Source organism: Balaenoptera physalus (genome assembly GCF_965194825.1).
Source record: "Balaenoptera physalus genome assembly, chromosome: 6".
Classification (NCBI taxonomy): Eukaryota; Metazoa; Chordata; class Mammalia; order Artiodactyla; family Balaenopteridae; genus Balaenoptera; species Balaenoptera physalus.
Genome location: NC_138885.1, coordinates 83,276,767 through 83,296,078, shown reverse-complemented (window position 1 = coordinate 83,296,078; position 19,312 = coordinate 83,276,767). Strand labels below are relative to the sequence as shown.

The following is a 19,312-nucleotide window of genomic DNA, read 5'->3' as shown; positions in this document are numbered from 1 at the left end:
GACATGTTCATTTTCAGGGATGAATTCAATTTACCTCGGTCTCTCCTGTGCTATACTTTATATCTAGAATTCAAGCAAAAATTACAAAGGGGGAAAAAAAGCAAGAGGAAACAAACCACAAGGCAAAGTAATCATCAAAGCCAGACTCAGAAATGACACAGAATATCAGACGGGGCATTTAAAATAACTGTGATTAATATCAAAGTGTCTAGTGGTAAAGATGGACAACATGAATAAATAGAATTTCAGTAGAGAGGAGAAATCTATTTGAAAGACTCAAATGGATATATTAGAAATAGAAAACACAGTATCAAAAATGGAGAATAAATTTAATGGGCTATCAGTAGACTCAACACAACTAAGGAAAGAATCAGTGAATTTGAAGAGAGGTCAACAGAAATTACCCAAATTGAAACACAAAAAGACTGAAAAAAAAAGTACCAGAACATGCAAGAGTTATGGGCCAATCTAAATGGACATAAAAGCATGTCACTGGAATCCCAGGAGAGGAAGAAGAAATACTTGAAGAGATTCACGATGAGAATTTCTTAAAATAATAAAAGACATCAACCACAGATCTAAGAGCTTAGAGAACGCCAATAAATAACAACAACGAAAACCTATTCAAACTGCTAAAATCCAAAGGTAAAGAGAAAATCTTGAAGACAGGTATACAAGCCAGAAGAAAATTAAGTGACATTTTTAATGTTCTAAAAGAAAACTGTCAACACAGAATTTCACACTCAATAAAAAATGAAGGTGAAATAAAAACTTTTCAGACAAACAAGCTTAGAGAATTCATGACTAACAGCTCTGCCCACAAGAAAAGTTAAAGGAAAACAATAAAGAAAATCAATGAAATCAAAAGCTGGTTCTTTGAAAAGATCAACAAAGATCAAGAAAAAAAAAGTAAACACAATATACTAATACCTGGAACAAATTATGGGAACTTGCTACAAATCCTCCATATATTATAAGGATAACTAGGAAATATTACCAACAATTTTGTACCCATAAATTTGACGATTTAGATGATATAGACCAAAGCTTGCTCAAAAAATTATAGATAACCTGAATAACTCTATATCTATTAAAGAAATTGAATTCACAGTTAAGTACCTTCTACCATATGGGCCTTCTACCTTCAGGCCCATATGTCTTTTCTGTCAAGTTCTACCAAGTATTTAAAGAAGAAATAATTCCAATAATTCCCAACTCTTCCAGAAAATAGAAGAGAATACTTCCCAAATAATTTTATGAGGCAAGCATTGCTTGATACCAAAACCAGACAAAAACATCATGAGAAAAGGAAGTTACAGACCAACATCCCACATGAATATTGGAACGTGGATATAAAAATCCTCATAACAATAAAAAATTGAATCCAGCAATATGAATAATACATCATACCAAATGGGGTTAATCCCAGGAATACAATGGTGGCTCAATATTTGAAAAACAATCATATTATTCACCATATCAAAAGACTAAGGAAGAAAAATTATATGATCATTTCAATAGATTCAGAAAAAGCATTTGACAAAATTACTATTCATGTTCAAACTCTCAGCAAGCTAGGAATAGAGGGGAACTTCCTTAATTTGATGAAGGACATCATTTAAAAACCTACAGCTAACATCGTACTTAATGGTGTCAGACTGATTGCTTTCCCCCTAAGATCAAGAAATAAGGCAAGGATATTTGCTCTCATTACTCCTACCAACATCCTTCTGGAGATTCCAGCCACTGTAATGAGGCAAGGAAAAAAGTGTCATACAGATTGGAAAGGAAGAAATAAAGCTATCTCTATTTGCAGACAGGATTGTCTACATAGAAAACTCCAAGAAGTCTCTATATATGTACTAGAAGTAATGAATGAGTTTAGCAAGGTCACATTTTATACAAGGTTGTTATCAAAAAAAAAATCAATGTATTTGTATACACTAATAATAAACAATTGAAAATTGAGTTTTTTAAATGTACCATTTATAATAGCATTGACAAACAAAAATACTTAGGTATAAATCTAAAAAATATGTGGAATACTTATTTGTATAGTGGAAACTACAGAACATTGATGAAAGAAACCAAAGAATACCTAAATAAATGGAAAGGTTATTGCACTCACAGATTCAAAGACTCAATATTGTTAAGTTATTAATTGTCCCCAAATTTATCTAAAGATTCAACCTAAGCCAAAATCACAGCAGGATATTTTATAGAAATAGACAAGCTGATACTAAAATTTATATGGAAAAGCCAAGAAACTAGAAAAGCCAAAACAATTTTGAAAAAGAAGGACAAGATTGTAAGACCTTGTACTACCTGATTTTAAGAATTATTATAAAGCAATATGAATCAAGACTGTGGTATTAGTGAAAGGAGAGATCAATGGAACAGAATAGGGAGTTCAGATATGGAGCCAATATATATGGTCAATTGATTACTGGAAAGATTCCAAGGTAATTGGCATGATTCATGTTTTGTGTTAACTTGACTGGACCACAGGATGTCCAGAAATCTTGTTAAACATTATTTCTAGGTGTGTCTGTGAGAGTATTTCTGGAAGAGATTAGAATTCGTATTGGCAGACTGAGTAGAGCAGATGGCCCTCCCCAGTGTAGGTGGGCATCATCCAAACCATTGAGGGCGTGAATAAAACAAAAAGGCAGAGGAAGGGAGAATTTTCTCTCTCTTTGCCTGACTGCTTGAATTAAAACATTGGTCTTCTGCTCTTGAACTGGGGCTTAAAACAGCTGTGTTCCTGGTTCTCAGGCCTTTGGACTTGGACTGGAATTACACCAGCAGCTTCCCTGGGGCTCCAGCTTGCAGATTGCAGATGACAGAACTTCTTAGTCTGCATAATTGCATTAGCCAATTCCTCATAATAAACAATTATATGTATTTTGTATATAATATAAATATAATATAAATACATATAACATTAATATAAAGATATATACATATCTTATTGGTTTTGTGTCTCTGGAGAACCCTAATACAGTAATTTAGTTGAGAGAGAATAGCGTTTTCAACAAATTGTGGTGGACTATTGGACATTTATATGGAAAAAAAAAAAAAACTTTGACCCATATTTTGCACTATATACAAAAATGAATCTAAACCTAAATGTTAAATCTAAAACTATAAATTTCTTAGAAGAAGACATAAGAGAAAATTTTTGTGACTTTGAGTCAGCCAAAACATTTTTATATACCACACTAAAAGCATGATCCATAAAAGAAAAAAAATTGATAATTTGGAATTAATCAAAATTTAAAACTTCTGCTCTTTGAGAGACATAATTAAGTTAATAGACACAAACCACTGACTGGGAGAAATATTTGTAAAACATGTTTGATGAAGCACTTATAAATTTATAAAGAACCTTAAAAATGCAATATTAAGAAAACAAACTATCCAATTTTTAAAAATGGGCAGAAGATTTGAACAGACACTTCACCAAAAAAGATATATGGGTGGCACACAAGGACATGAAAAGATGTGCAACATTATTAGTCATTAGGCAAATTAAAACTGCAATGAGATATCACTATACACTTATTAGAATTGCTGAAAGGAAACAATACCAAGTGATGATGAAGATGTAGATCCACTGGAAATTTATTCATTGCTGGTGGGAATGCAATATGACATACAGCCACTTTTGAAAGCTGTCAGTTTCTTATAAAGTTAAACATATACTTACCCCATGATTCACTTATCTCGTTTCCCAAGAGAAATGAAGACTTATAGTCACATGAAAACCTGTAAGCATATGTTTAGAGTGGTTTTACTAATAAACACCAAAAATGGGAAACAGCTCAAATGTCTTTCAACTGACAAATTGATTAAAAAAAAATGTACACCCGTACAATGGAGTACTACTCACCAGTAAGGATGAACAAACCAATGATTCATGGAAAAAATGTGAATAAATCTCAAATGCATTATGCTAAGTAAATAAAGCTATATACGGTGTGACTCCTTTTTAACTCCTTTTTTATGACATTCTTGAAAAGGCAAAGATATAGACAGAAAACAGATCAGTGGTGGCCGAGGGCTGGTGGTAAGGTGAGGGGTGACTAGAAAGGAGCACAAGGGAATTTTGGGGGGTAATGAAGATGTTCTATATCTTGATTATGGTGGTGGTCATACAACTGTAGCATTTGTCCGAAGTCATAAAACTGCTGTACACTAAACAGGGTGAATTTTATATATTATATAAATTATACCTCCATATACTCAACTTTTAAAAGAATGAGAAATGGGGTGGGGAGGAGAGAGGGAGAGAGAAAAGAAGATACAGGTAATCCAGGGCATTGAGGAGGTTAGAAATTCACCATGATGAAATGGCTAAGGGATTTTAAGAGAGTAATCTCTAAATTTCATTTCCATCCTCAGCTACTTTTACTTAAAAAAATAAACCTTTTACCACCAACAGCATAGTGGGAAGTTCAGGAACAGAATGATGTAGGCAAATGTGTTTGCAGCCTTGCTCAGCTGAGGCCAACAGCATGAATCACAGCAGCATGATATCAAGGGGGGACAACAGAGTCCACGAGGACCAGGATTCAGGTAAATGGAGGTCCACGTGGGAGCTGCAGCCAGAGCATAACAGAGAAGTGGGCTGGTTTGGACTGACCCTGGAGCAGAAATGAGACAAGCTTCCCTTTTTCTCCAGAGGCACCAAAGAAGATAATCCCTGAATGGACACAGGCAGACACTTGGATTATAATTCAAAAAACAATCCAGACTCAAATTTTTTCTCCTACTATATATCATCAAGTTGTATTGAATTAATCTTTTACAACAGAAGTATAAACACAGCCCTATGTCAAGAATTTGCTTGTTTTTCTGCTTTGTGAATTATCACCACTATAACAGATACATTAAATATTTGTCCCACTTAAAGCTATAAAAACATCAAAATCCATCTTTGCATCGCTAACAAATACGATGTCAAGGCTCTTAGTTCATCTTACGAAAAATTAATAGCATCTTTTAATTTTACTTTTTTAAATGATGCAGGGTTCAACTTGGACAAGAGTTCAGGGCTGCTCTTTAGAAATACTCTTTCTACAAATTAGTTAGGCTCAGGATTTTATTTGATTTAGGTCAGCTATTCACAAACGAATATCCTAAGGAAAAGTAGTTCTCCTCTGTAAGCTTTACAAAAGAGAGAGGAAGAGGAAGAAGTGTGGTCAAATCAGTTGGGAAAATGTGGCACAGCATTTCCCCTTAGTATTCACAATGCACATTGGTCCTAAAGAATCTTCCAGGAAGCAAGCTTGTTTAACTGTGCTCGACCGGGTGTATTTTGCCCAGTGTCCAGCACAGCTCCTGAGACAAGGAGGCACTTTGTCTCTTTTTTTGAACGAAGCCAGGATTTCCCATGCTTTAACCAGAAGCATGGTTATAACATCTTTCTTTTATAACATCTGTTCAACAACCTGCATATCAGTGTTTTCAGGAACTTCTGAGTTAGCTATTTTTAAAAATCAATGAAGAAATTTAAAAGGAAAATTTGCATTGCTCAATAAAGGAGAACAGAGGAAAATTTTTATTAAAAAATCACTTGATGCCCTACTGTCAGATATAGTCATGTCCTTCCTTTGCTGTTTAGAGTTTAGCTAAAATGTGGTGAGTTTAGCAGTTTTCTAATTTGGGGGCTTTTTTTCTTAGGCCTCAGGAAGTTCATTCAAATGATATTCTGACTTTTTACCACTATCATGTCATGTTTTTAAATGACAGGGTGAAAAACAATAATGTGAGAAGCTACAAATTATGCATTTTGTAGGGGTTGGAAAAGTTCAGTTAATCATAATCCTTTTAAGATTGATTTTCACAACTTATCTCGTCCCAGAAGGGTCTGGAAATAGGAATTGTCAAAATAGATTAAGGAAGCCAGTCTTCAGCTCTGTAGATCAATTAGACAACCAAAAATCTCATAATACAGCTCAGTTCTTTGGGGGGAGGAGAGGAATGGGAGAGGTTGGAAGGTTGTAAAGGCTTAGGAAAGCCTTTTGCCTGATGGAAGCACTGTCCCCATGGGAGGGCCCACTAGGATGTGTGGCTTTCAGCTTCCTCCATCCTCCTCGACAGTCCTTTGCTGACAGAGTCAGGGACCTTCTTTCTTCACCTGAGGAGTCTTACAGGGAGGTGCTGACAACATATACTTGCCTGCACACAGTAAGAGCACTTCCTGCTTCCTCCTTTGCCACCTGGGTTCCGTGGTGGATTACCAAATGCAGGGAGAGGCAGGAGCCCTGGATGCCCCAGGCTTCTATCTTTCCTGGAGATCCAGCATGAATCAATCAGGGCTCAGTCAGAGGGGCAGAGTCCCTCTGTGTGTTACAGGATAAAGGACTTCTTACAGGAATTAGACCTTACACGAGTGTGGGAGTTTCTCTCTATATAACTTGAGAAGATGGAGGAGATAATCCCTAAGGAACTTTCTAGTTCTAAAATTCTACATCTATGGAAACGTTATATCTGGAGAGATGAGTCTGCCATTTCATGCAGAGGATGAAAATCTGCCAGAGAAAAGCTCCAGCTTATGGAAAAGAAAAAGCAGTAGTCATCATTTCTCATTAGCAGCACCAGATTCCGCTACCTCAGCTGGATGCTGGTTAGTCACCTCCAGTAATAACCTCCACTCCCAGCTCCACGCTGCTGCCCAGGCTCAGGCTGAAGTCTGTGGTTATGAGTCACAAACTCTTAGATCCAGGAATCGAAACGAGACCACGAAAGGCAATTCGCCTTCCATAACTGGTTTCCTAAGAACTGGTTTCTTCCCAAAAGAAAAAAAATAGTATTTGTGGCTTATGAAATATCATGTCCTATTTCCTCCTAGACACATAGGTCCAGGTATGAATTTTAATCTCCAACTGGAAAAACCGAGATTTTGGTTTTAGTTATCATTGTCGGTTGTTGGATCCAGAGCTCCTTCATGGGACATTAGGTCACAGCAAATGCAGTGCTTAACTGAACACAATCATTGACACAATCTGCTCCTATCTGGGAAGTCTGATGAGGCTACTTGTTCTTTTGGCATTTTCGCTTTACTTAATTTTAGGGCATGGGTTCAAAGCATGGCTTTGTGATAGCAGTGTCCTTCTAAGGCCATCCTGCCCACCCCCCTCCCCACAGGTATGCTCACCTGAGCTCCTTGCTGGGCTTCTACTCGGTATCTAATAAATACTCACTGTCAGTCCTCTCCCTGCCGCTATGTTATGAGAAATAAGAAGGAGGTGGTGCCAGTCCTACTTTTAGAGTACCACATGCAGGGCTGCCTTCACTGCCTAATTTCAAAGTTTGAGAGCAAACAGGAAATGCAATTTGCGGACTATAAAAAGAGTCTTGGAGAGGATCAAAGGTTGGATAGAAATGGAAACCCAAGTGTCTTCTGCAGAGCTAGCACACTGGGCCCCAGGGAATGGCGGGGAGTGGCTGTGTGGACAGTGTTACTGCCAGAATTTGGCCAAGGGAGATAAAGGGCAAGGCTGAGGGTGGGAGTGTGATCCTGGGAATCCAAAATGAGTACATGAGAGGATAGAAGCACAGAATACAAGGGAAGAGGCCCAGGAGAAGCGAGGAAGACCACAAAGAAGCAGTGCAGAATTTAAAGATCAAGCAAGATAATACATGATTGGTGATCTTGCTCAAAACCCAAGACGTGCTGTTTCTTCTAAGACCTCCCATGGGAAGGGGAGAGGAGTGGGAAAGTTTTCCCAGAAGATCCACTTCCCTTCCAACTTCCAGGGGAGGTGACATCTGTGCTGGTCTGAAAGACTGGGTTGGAATGAGTTAGTGATACTGCACAGACTAGGAACCCAGACAGCTGGGCTCCAGCCCGGCTGCATGCTAGTTGTGTCGTCTTAGCCTTAGCTGTGCCTCAGTTTTCTCATCCGTAAAGTTCGTTCATTCAGCAAGTCTTTGCTGAGCCCTACAGTGTACTAGGCAGCATTCTGGTGAATAAAACAGACAGAAATCCTTGCTCCCTACAGCTTACCTTTTAATGGATGAGAATAATGATAGTAATAATAATAATACCAACTCAAGGGGTTGTCATGAAGATGAAGGAGCAAACACATATCAAGCACACAAAACAGTGACAGCATATGTAACAGATGCTCAACAATGTTATTATTATTATTATTTTAATTGTTAGGTGGGCAAGAAGGCGAGGGCATTCCAGTCAGAGGTGGGAAGGATGTGGTGAATATGGAAATAGCAAGAAGTTAATTATGGCCACCTTGGTGGGTACCAGGGGTAAAGATAAAGTTGGAGAGTTGATTTAGGACTCCAGCTCCCTGAGCCCTCAGCACTTCCTACACATCTTCAGAGGCAGCAGTGTTCAGGCTCTAGAGTTTGAATCTCAGCTCAGTTGTTCACTAACTTGCTTACTATGTGACCTTGGATAAGTAACTGGAGTTCTCTGTGCCTCTGTTTCCTCACTGTAAATTGCAGTAATGAGATCTATTTCACAAAGTCGATGGAAGATTAAGGGGCTTAATACTTGTTAGCTCTCAAAACCTTGCGATCGCAACTCAGGGAGCATCTAATAAATCTAAGCTGTAATTAGTCATTCTCATTATTATTATTTCTGTCATCTTCCTCAACTCTCTAGTTTACCCATAGGTGCTACAGTCATGTTTTATTCTTCTCATTGTTTTTCTTTCCTTCTATCTCCAACATAACTTGCCAGGAAGCTCTGCCTTTTCCCTTCATTGGGTCTCTCGGATGCTTCCTTTTTCTGCTAGGGTTTCTTTTCTAGTCTAGGCCCTCACTGCTTTGTTCCAACAACAGAGCAGCAGTTTTCTAGTTGGCTTCTTTTTCTGAAGGCGTCCTTTATCCCAGTCCATTTTTCACAGAGCTGCCAGAATAATCTTAAAGAGCATCGTCCACGTGCTTAAGAATCTATATTGTCTGTTGTACATGTTAGCCTTACCCTGGCATTCAGAATAATTTCATAAGCCCTGCCACCTCAACCATCACCACTACTATCCTACACCTTCCCTACCCCTCCAGGATGGCTAGCTAAGGTGCAAGGTGGAAAAAGGTACCCTGTCCTCAAGATATTTGACTGCCATCTGCAGCAAAATTCTTGTTATAAGCCAGGGTCTCATCAGGAAACAGATGGTACCTTGGAACTGGATAATTCAGGTACAGTTAATAAAAGGACTATTTACAAAGCTTTGGGTAGGATTTAGGGAAACAAATAATGGAGAGTGTAGTACCCCAGGGCTTGCAACAGTCAGGAGCCATTATCACGCACTAGGCCTGGAGGGCAGGGTGTGGTCATCACAACCCAGAGAAAGGTAGCTGTATGGAAAGGGCTGTTTGACAAGAATTGTGACCTTCAGTATAGGGATGTGGGCAACCTATGGTGACCCGGCAAAGAGAATCAGGGGAAGACATGCTCCCACCCCACATTCCTTTTACCCTGTGATTTTCTCTGAATCCAACCAGAAGCCATTGAGCTAGCTCACACAGGTCAATTTCTTGGACACAGAGCAAGGTGAAGAAGTGCGAAGAGTGGAACGGGAGGAGCAGATGGGAGATGCTCAGCAGAATTATAATAACAAACATAAATCTATGATGACCGTACAGTTGCACAGTAAATAATCTGCACAGCCAAATGCAGCAGCCCTGACACCACGCTATGACCAGAACTACCTCCACCTCCAACCACACTCCCACCCCTTAACCTTCCCCACCAAGGCAGAGGCTTGGCCCGAGGGAGCCTCTGTACCAATTAGAAGAAGGTACCCCTTCCCCAAGACATTTGACTTTTATTTGATGGAAAGGTTTTGGAACATACTGAGCTGGTTAGAATAAGATGTCGTACAGTCATCTGTCAGAAAGTGTTTATTATTATAAAGATACAAGTCTGCAATGCAAATGAGGTCTATGACTTCGGGATGGCAGCACGAGGAGCCCCACAGACCCATTCCCCAGAGAAACAAGCAAAACTGGTGAAAACCACATTTAAAGTCTCGGAAATTGTCCTGAGGGAATAAGGCAAATGAAGAAACGTTTTTTCAAGAAAATCTACCAAAGTCAGAGAGATCCTGCGGCATTTGAACCGCAACCCATTTCCTCCCTTCCCCCTGCTTCCCCTACAGCTCAGCAGCATGGAAATTCCACTCTAGGCAGGTGTAGCCACGAAACTGGGGCTTCCTTCCCCCCTTGGCTCCCTATCAAGAGTTAATATACCTCACCAGGGGAGGATGCAACCAGCATTCCTTACCCCTACAACTCTGAGTGAAAGAGGCTAAAGTCCTTGTGAGTGTGGCTGAGAGGTTGGGGATCTCTTCTGCAACTCAGCTACCACTAATAAGGCGGGGGGGCTCTGCCCCAGGCATGGAACAAGAATCCTGGAATGTGATCACTTTCACCTCAATTCACTGATAGGGTATAGGTTCTACCCTAGACGAAACAAGCTGAGAAGACGAGAGACCCTTGCCCTACGGAGCACCCAGAATAGTGGCTTAGAGATTTTGACCAGAGGGAGACAAAGTCCACAAGAAAAGGGGGCTCCAATGCTCTTCCTAAAGAAATTGACTTATTTATTTATTTATTTAATTTATTTATCTTTGGCTGTGTTGGGTCTTCGTTACTGTGCGTGGGCTTTTCTCTAGTTGCGGTGAGCGGGGGCTACTCTTCACCACTGTGTAGTGGCTTCTCTTGTTGTGGAGCACGGGCTCTAGGCGTGCAGGCTTCAGTAGTTGTGGCACGTGAGCTCAGTAGTTGTGGCTCACAGGCTGTAGAGCGCAGGCTCAGTAGTTGTGGCGCACGGGCTTAGTTGCTCCGCGGCCTGTGGGATCTTCCCGGACCAGGGCTTGAACCCGTGTTCCCTGCATTGGCAGGCGGATTCTTAACCACTGCACCACCAGGGAAGTCCTAAAGTTGACTTTATTTAAAACAAAGTGTGAAACGGAGCAGAACCCTGTGGGGCCCTCCTGGGTACAAGTGCCTTCTGTGTCCCCCATTTCTTGTTTGCAGGAAATAGGCTTCATTCAGCCTGCTAAAATCACTGTCATTCCAGGGTGGTGCTGTACACACCCAAGTTTTCACCCTCTGAGGAGCAACACTCCCAGAGGGTGAGACAGCGAGGGAAACAGCCTTCACTAAAATAGTCTAATCTAGTCACTAAATAAATAAACAAGCAAACAACACAAACTCCAGAGACAAGGGAGGGAAATTGGAATCCAGAGTTGCTACAATATGTTAACTAAAATACACAATTTTCAACAAAAAAATTATAAGACAGGCATAGAAAGAGGAAAGCGGGACCCATACATAGGGGGAAAAAAAAGAGCAGGCAACAAGAACTGCCTTGACAGGGCCCAGATGTTGGATTTAACAGACAAAGACTTCAAAGCAATCATTATAAAGATGTTCAAAGAACTAACGGAAACCATACTTTAACAAGAAAAGGAAGATATGATGATAATGTCTCATCAAGTAGAAAATATTAATAAAGGGATAGAAATTATGTTTTTAAAAAAGAACTAAATGGAAATTCTCAAGTTGAAAATACAATAACTGAAATGAAAAATTCACTAGAGGGGCTCAACAGTAAATGTGAGCTAGCATTATAATGAATCAGCAAACCTGAATATAGATGGATAGAGACTGTTCAATCTGAAGAAGAGAAAAAAATGCAAAAAAATTGACAGAGCCTTAGAGAAATGTGACACACCTTTAAGTACAGCAACATATGCATAACTGGAGTATCAGGAAGAGAGGAGAGAAAAAGGAGCAGAAGAAATAATGGCTGAAAACTTCCCGTTGTGAATGACAGCACTTTAGATGTGATGCTTTTTGTGTGACACACAACTTATGCAGCTGTACATGGAAGTCTGAATTTACCACCACAGTCATCACCACCATTACATCACTTCAGCCCTTTTTCTTCTTCAAAAGAGCAATTCTGCTCTAGTCAGGTCAGTCGAAGCTGTTATCTGAACCTGTCTTAAGTCATTCTAGCACATGTCTTTTCCCTTGACATCTCTTATTCTTGGCTTACCCTTCTGGTTTCTTTTTATTAGTTACGAACCCATCATTTCTCCCAAGTTCCCAAGCCCATGTATTTTTTATCTAATTATATATATTCCTGACATGCTTTTTGTTTGTTGTTCTAATATTTCATTTAGATATCTGACAAATATTTATTGAATGCCTAGTATGTTTCAGGCATCTTACTTAGCACTAGCAAACAATAAGACAAAGACCTTGCCTTCATTGGCCTACACACAAGTAAGCAAATACATAGCATAATTTTAGATAGCAATAGGTGCTATGTGAATATAAAGCAGGGTGAAAGAGTTTACCCGAGGGAGGAGAGCTGTTTTAGATAGTGTCCAGAGAGGGCCTGGCTGATATTGAAGACAAGGAGCCATCCAGGTAAGAGCAAGGAGTGAGAGAGTTGCATGGACATATATACACTACGAAATGTAAAATAGATAGCTAGTGGGAAGCAGCCACATAGCACAGGGAGATCAGCTCGGTGCTTTGTGTCCGCCTAGAGGGGTGGGATAGGGAGGGTGGGAGGGAGACGCAAGAGGGAGGGGATATGGGGATATATGTATACATATAGCTGGTTCACTTTGTTATACAGCAGAAACTAACACAACATTGTAAAGCAATTTTACTCCAATAAAGATGTTAAAAAAAAAAAAAGGCAGGGGAAATAGCAGGGGTGAAAGCCTTGAGGCATTCATGGTGGGTCTAGAGAAGAGCAAAAAGGACAGAGTGATAGGAGTCCAGTAAACCAGTAGGAAAAGAGTAGGAGGTGGGGTTGGAGGAGCAGGGGGAGGGGGCTCCGTTGTGTAGGGCCATATTGGTGTGCCTGTCTCTCCTTGGGATGTCTGTCTGGGGGTACTTCTTGAAATACCCAAGTCCTCCCTCATCCTCTACCCAGGCCCAATCTGTCCAGTGAAAGAAGGGCAATTTTTATATGCAGGCCTCAGAGTCCCTGTTCTTGAAACTGAGAACTGTTATAGTCAAGAGTGAGGGCCAGATTGACTGGGGAACAGGAGGCGGGGAGCCGAGGGTTAGAGATCAGTGACGGTCACTAATAATGGTAGGGCCCCAGCAAGTCGACAGATAGATTTATTGGAATATTACTTACTGTACACTTAATCTATGTCAAAGCCTTTATATACACAACGCCATTTAAACTTGACCACAACCCTGTGACACAGGCATTATTATCCTATTTTACACAGAAGGAAACTGAGACACAAAAAGGTTAAGTAAGTTGTCCACAGTCACCCTGTTGGTGGTAAAGCTAGGATTTTAATCTACATCTGTTTGCTCCCAAAGCCCAGACTTTTAACTAACCACTACACTACCCCATAGAAGCTCAAAGATTTAACAGGAGGCCCACCAGAAAAACAGGAGGAAAAGAAGGAAAGCAGTGAAGTAAGTTAACAGGAAGAATTCCTTAATTCCTATGACCTGAGAATGTTTTAAAAACATAAGTAAATATTACTGCTTATGGTCAATCTGTTCTTCTTATTTCACATAAGTAAGCAATCGAATGAGAATTGACTTGAGAGTACAGAGATGAAATCCTATTTATTGAGTTTTTATTGTAGAGTTTTTATTGTAAAACCAGCAGCAAGCCTTTTGTTTTCCTCTTACAAAAATGTTGTGTGTTTTTTTGTTTGTTTAATTTAGAAAACACAGAGAAGAAAATAGAAAAAAACAAAAATCACCCTGAGAATATTCATTCAGCTTAAGTGCTGACATACCTGTCTAGAATCTTCTGGGTCCTCATTGTAAATTCTTAGGAGAATCTGATTGGTTCAGCTTGGATCATATATGTTCCTCAATCCAATCACCTGTAGCCAGGAGGGTTAGGATTATACAGTGATATTGGAGTTGCAGAGACCCACCCCTTTGGATTTTTAGAGAAGGAGGTCATCAAGGACCCCAGAGGCTATGAAATCTGGTTGTGGAAGGCTCTCTCTGAAGGCAATGTGGGGTGGGGGCAGGGGTGGGGTGCAGCAGGACCAGAGACAGAGAGATGAATTGGGGGCTGTTGCAGTGATCTAGGTGAGAAAAAAAAGGCTCCTGAACTAAGTAGTGGCTATGGGATGGAGAGCTGAAGAAGGAACTCAGAAAAAATTAGGAGAGAGAACCAATTGCCTTTGGTGACTGATTTGATATGGGAGATGAGAGTGGGTTTAGGTAAGAGGATAGGCAAATTGGTTAACAAGATCATGATTTTGAGGTGCCTGTGGAATATCTAAGCAGATGTGTCCCATAGGCAGTTGTGAGCAGTCAGAGCTTAGGAGAGTGATCTGGGTTGGAGTGAGGGGGCGGTTCCAGCCGGGGGGGGGGTGGGGGTGAGGATAAGATAATCAGGGAGAATGTGTAGAATGAGAAGAAGACTGAGGACAGAACCCAGAGAAGGCTGTTAATGGATAAGGGACAGGTCAATTAGGAGGCTGAGAAGGAGTGACAGAAGGGTGGGAGTACCAGCATGGAGTGCTGCCATGGAAATCAGCAGAGAGTATTGTCGGGAAAGCTGACAGGAAATGCTGCAGACAGATCCAATGACACAGAGCCTAGAGAGAGCCTGCTCAACCTAGCAGCAAGGTGGAGTCAGTGTGGGGAGGGGCAGAGGGTGAAGCCAGGCTGCAGGAATGATCACACAGTGAGAACAGAGACGATGTGTGAGGCCTTTCAGGAAGCTTGGCCATTAAGGGAAGAAGAGAGGGTAAGGGCAGAAGCCAGAATAAAAGAAATAGGGACAGATGACAGTGTGTGTGTGTGTGTGTGTGTTTGTGTGTATATATAAGACAAAGAGAGAGGAAGAGGGAAAGGGAGAGAAGAATGTGGCCAAGTGCATTTAGGAAGTCTAATAAAGAGTAAGATTCAGGAGACAGAAGGAACCCTGAGGACAAGAGAAAAAGATGTACCACTGCCTTAGACAGAGAAGAGTGAGGGGTGAGTCTGGGTGGCGGGCAGTGTGTAGGTAGAGAAGCAGCGGGCTGAGAGACCTCTGCCTGGTGGCCTCCTTTTTCTCAGTAACCAGACAGAACAGGTCATCTGCTGAGAAGGTGGGAGGAGGTGGGATAGGGCTTGAGGAGCATGAACTTTTTGCCGTGTGAATTGTAAATATAATGGAGACATTTCCCGCTGATATCAGAATCCATGATGCTGTGGTGACCTTAGTCTGAGCAGTGGGGACTTCTCTGTAAAACTCGGCAGCTGGGGCTGAAGAGAAAGAATGCTCATGGTTAGGCTGATCTGGTTTGGGGTTTTGGCTGAAAGTGGGGGACAGAATGGCAAAAGGGAAGGGCTGGTGGACATAGAGAAGATGGAGTAGGAAGTGGCAAGGGCCAAGGTGTGACAGCAGGAGCACAGCATTGTGTGATGGAAAATGATCTAGTTTCTCCACCCAGGTGGGACTGTATGGCCACTGCTGACAAAGCCTGGACTCTTTTGTGCTTTAATGTTGTCACTCTGTGTTAGGCTTAGACACTCTGGCCCTTAGTCAAGGGCTGTCCTACCTACAGTGATAATAACAAACTAATAATAAGCTAATAATAAACATTTCTGAGCTCTTCGGAACATTTGTGCTAGTGGCTTCTCATGTTTTACGTCATCTAATTCCCATGACAATTTTGTCCTGATGTCTGGTAGTACCCTCATTTACAGAGGACATTTGGATTCAGGGTCTAATCAACTCCAACAACATGTGAGCTTGGTTGATTTTTTAAAATAACCCCTTCCCCCAAATCAACTCCAAATCGGGTGTTAGCTTCATCTATTGAACATTCTACCAGAGTTCCTGAGAGCCTCATATATATCCAGATAACCCAAAGTACATCAAGAAATATCAAAGAATACTCATTTTAATTTCCATAAACTGTAGGAATTGGAAGAGAAGTGGTCCTTAAGCCCATGGGGAAAGGGCAGGGGAAGCAGGGGACGGGTACGGATGATGGGGAGCGCCCTGAAAGTGCTGAGAATCCCCCAGAACTGCAGATTCTTAACTGAGGTGTATCTGGCAGGAAGCCCCAAAACACCTAAAATCTTGAACCCTTTGATCAGTGGCTTTTCTGAAAACTGTTTCTCCCTCGGCCTGCCCGACACGTGCAGGACTGAGAAATCTTATTAAAGGCCTTTCAAAAAAGCTCCATGTCGTGGAGCATCTGCTTCTGGTGTGCAGGAGATTATACATGCGTGATCTCTGCCAGAGGGAGCCAGCCAGCTCTAGGCTCCGTCAGGGAGACAGGACTTCAAAAGAGATGCGCTCAATTAAGGAAACAGCCTTTCCTGGTCTTGGCTCTGAATCTCATTTCCAGCACAGGCTCATTTGGTTAATGATAAGAAGCCCAGGATAAGAGCCTGCTTGTCGCCTGAATGGCTTCCTTCCTGAGGGAGGAGAAGAAAAGGAGAGAAAAAGATTAGCACAGCATCAGGCTCCTGATTTAGCTTTCTTTCTGAAAAAAAAAAAATTTACAAAGAGCCCTTTACCATCTGAGGCTGTTTGGATTTCTCTTCTCGCACTGCCCGATTCAGGTTGTGTCTTATTTTTTATGGTTGACCCTGTGCATTGTGGGGTATTGTGTCCTTTTTCTATGGAAGGCACTTAATGGATTAAATCTGAAAAGAGTCAATGGTAACCAGACATCCATTAGAGAGGACTATTTACATGCAGTCACTCCTGCAGTTTTTTGAAAAGCACGGAATTAAAAGAAAAAATTGCTGGAAAATACAATCATTAGAGTCCTTTGTCCCTCTTGGCTCCTCCTCTTCATACCCCTCCACCTGCTGTGGGGGAGGGGAAGGCACCGAGTCACTTCCACGGGACTGAATTTGGGAGGGTGGGCGTGGCTTCTGGGGTGAAAAGGACAGTGAGGACCAGTGAAGACTGCGAGACTCCTGGTTCTTACCGTTTTTCCATTCTGCTGCTGCTGTATCTGAGGGTCTTTTCCTCCGGCACTCATAGAAACTCTCTTGAACAATCTGATTCAGAACAACATCTAAAATTCTTTACAAAAAAAAGCGAGATGGCCTGATTTGAAATTTCAGATTCAACCTTGTGCTTGTACTTTAAATCAACAGAGTCCTGGGCCAGAGAGGTACTGACAGGGAGCTTGGAGAATTTTACATCTCCAGCTCCATTAGAGGATTTGCACCGTTGAGTCCTTCATTTAAAGGACTATGTTATTATTTTGTTTTGTTGTAACAATCTACACGTTGAAGACCTCATTTTTGCTTTTCTTGTGCTTTGTGATCTTCACAGGGTTAACACAGTTGTTAGCCGGACACATCTTAACTCATTAATGGAGAAGGCTGGTAGCAAACACCAGATTTATGTCTTTTCCAGGTCACATTCATTATGGATGCAGAAATGGGATCTTTGCCTGATTTAAGGAAAGTACCCAGATGAGAGGAAATGCAGAATCAACACACTCATCTGTTAAAAGATAAACTGAGGCATATCAACAATTTTAAGAGTTTGAGCAAAAATCAATTCAAATCAGGTAGCATCCAATTTGGCAGAAAGAAAGGCGCTCCAAGGAGCTGTACGAAAGGAGAGACTGTTAGAGCCAGAAGGGAGCAGGAACAAGGAAGTTATACTAGGCAAAAAAGTGGTTGGTTATTGCAAGGTCACTTTCCTTTAGGGGATGGCGGGGGTCTATCAGGCAGATGACCTCACTAGTGCTGATCAGGTGATTCCTGATTGACTGGTTTAAGATTCCATTTCTGGGAGAGCTGACACTAATTAAGACTCAGTTTGGGCTTGTTATCTTGGGTTTTTTTTTAACAGATCTCAAATCACTCTTTACAGTAGAAAGGCTTAGGGGTTATAAAATTAATAAAAATTCAAAAATCTTTTGTTAAGTTGTGTTGACAGCCTAAAGCAAAATGGAAATCAATTCAACAAATATTTATTGACTATGCTAGATGCTTCTGGGAGTCAAAGATAAATGTAACATGAATGAACGTCAAGTCCAACATTTAGGTTCAATCAATTACATAAACTCACAATACATGGTACATGGATGAATCAATTAGGAGTTCCATGTGAAAAAGGCCTTGAACCTCTGATATGAATGGAAAATAGCTGGTGAAGCCTTGGGCTGCTCCAATTGAGGTACAATATCATTTTTTTTTTTAATTGAAGTATAGTTGGTATATAATATTATATGTTACAGGTGTATAATACAGTGATTCACAATTTTTAAAGGTTATACTCCATTTACAGTTATTATAAAATATTGGCTCTGTTCCCCGTGTTGTGAGATGCAATACCTTTTACAATAGGTCAAAGTGGGCGTTGCCTCAGAGCCTCCTCTCTGGTGGGACCATGTCTGGAATATTACATTTATTCTGGGCATTACATACACTACACTACATTTTAAAGTAAACATTGACAGAGCAGAATCCACGCAAAGGGAGGCACACGTGTGGTTTTCCAGCTTGGAAAACATATCATCTGAGGAACAGTTGACAGAATGGAGACTGTTGAACCTTGAGAAGATCCAATTTAGGAAAGAACTAGAATCACAGAACTGAGAATGACCTCCTCTACATCTTTTACGCTAATCTCTGTCTCTTACAGATGCAAAAAGAGGCCCAGAAAAGGGAATGCCTTGCTCATCTCCATCTGTAGTCTTGCCTAAACCTGGCAGTTTTATTCCTGTATCATCAGGTTACCTAATCCCAGTACTCATTATATAGCTCAGCTTATGCGCCCGGTCATTTGGTTGATTCCAGTTGTCAGAAGGATGGACCTTCCCTGCCCTCAAAGTAGTAGAAAGAAGAGGAGACCAGGAGTCTAATTCCTCTTCCATCCTTTGCCTGGCAAATTCCTACTCATCCTTCAAGACAGGTCAGATGTCACCACTTGGCTGAGCCCTCACGGTCCTCCACTGAAAATTAGTTACTCTCTCCTCTTAGGTGCCATGGCTCTCTGTTAATATCTCACTGTAGCACCTTTCACATTGAATTGTAATTATGTACTGCAATTACGTGTATGTTCACCTTTCCACTAGATTCTGAGCATCTGGTCTAACACGACTCAAAGACTCAGCCTGGCTGACACTGTTGCCCAGCGCCACACGTGACCTCTCCGTTTGACCAGGGCGTCCCCACAGCACGACTGCCTCAGGGTAGTCAGGCTCCAACAGCAAGTGTTCCAGTGAACAAGGCAGAAGCTGCATAACCTCTTATGACCTTGCTTCAGAAGTCACATGGTGTGATTCCCACCGTGCCTGCCAAGATTCAAGGGGAAGGGCACAGACCCTACCTCTCTGTGAGAGAAATGTCAAAGGAT

General features: G+C 41.1%; 1 protein-coding gene and 1 long non-coding RNA gene across 11 annotated transcripts in view; both read left to right on the top strand.

Annotated features, from left to right (window-relative positions):
* LOC309663466 overlaps positions 1 to 19,312 on the top strand; it is a 201,182-nt gene that overhangs the window by 140,707 nt on the left and 41,163 nt on the right. The window lies entirely within an intron of this gene.
* Positions 1 to 19,312, top strand: part of LOC309663379 (uncharacterized protein) — a 214,727-nt gene that overhangs the window by 167,071 nt on the left and 28,344 nt on the right. Inside the window, exon 4 of one of the 10 annotated variants that reach the window (XM_082467374.1) lies at positions 19,032 to 19,291. The exons of the other annotated variants lie outside the window; for them this stretch is intronic. Coding sequence (XP_082323500.1) covers positions 19,208 to 19,291 — 84 coding nt within the window. The 5' untranslated portion in view covers positions 19,032 to 19,207. The remainder of the gene's footprint in view (positions 1 to 19,031; positions 19,292 to 19,312) is intronic. 10 annotated transcript variants of the gene reach the window in all.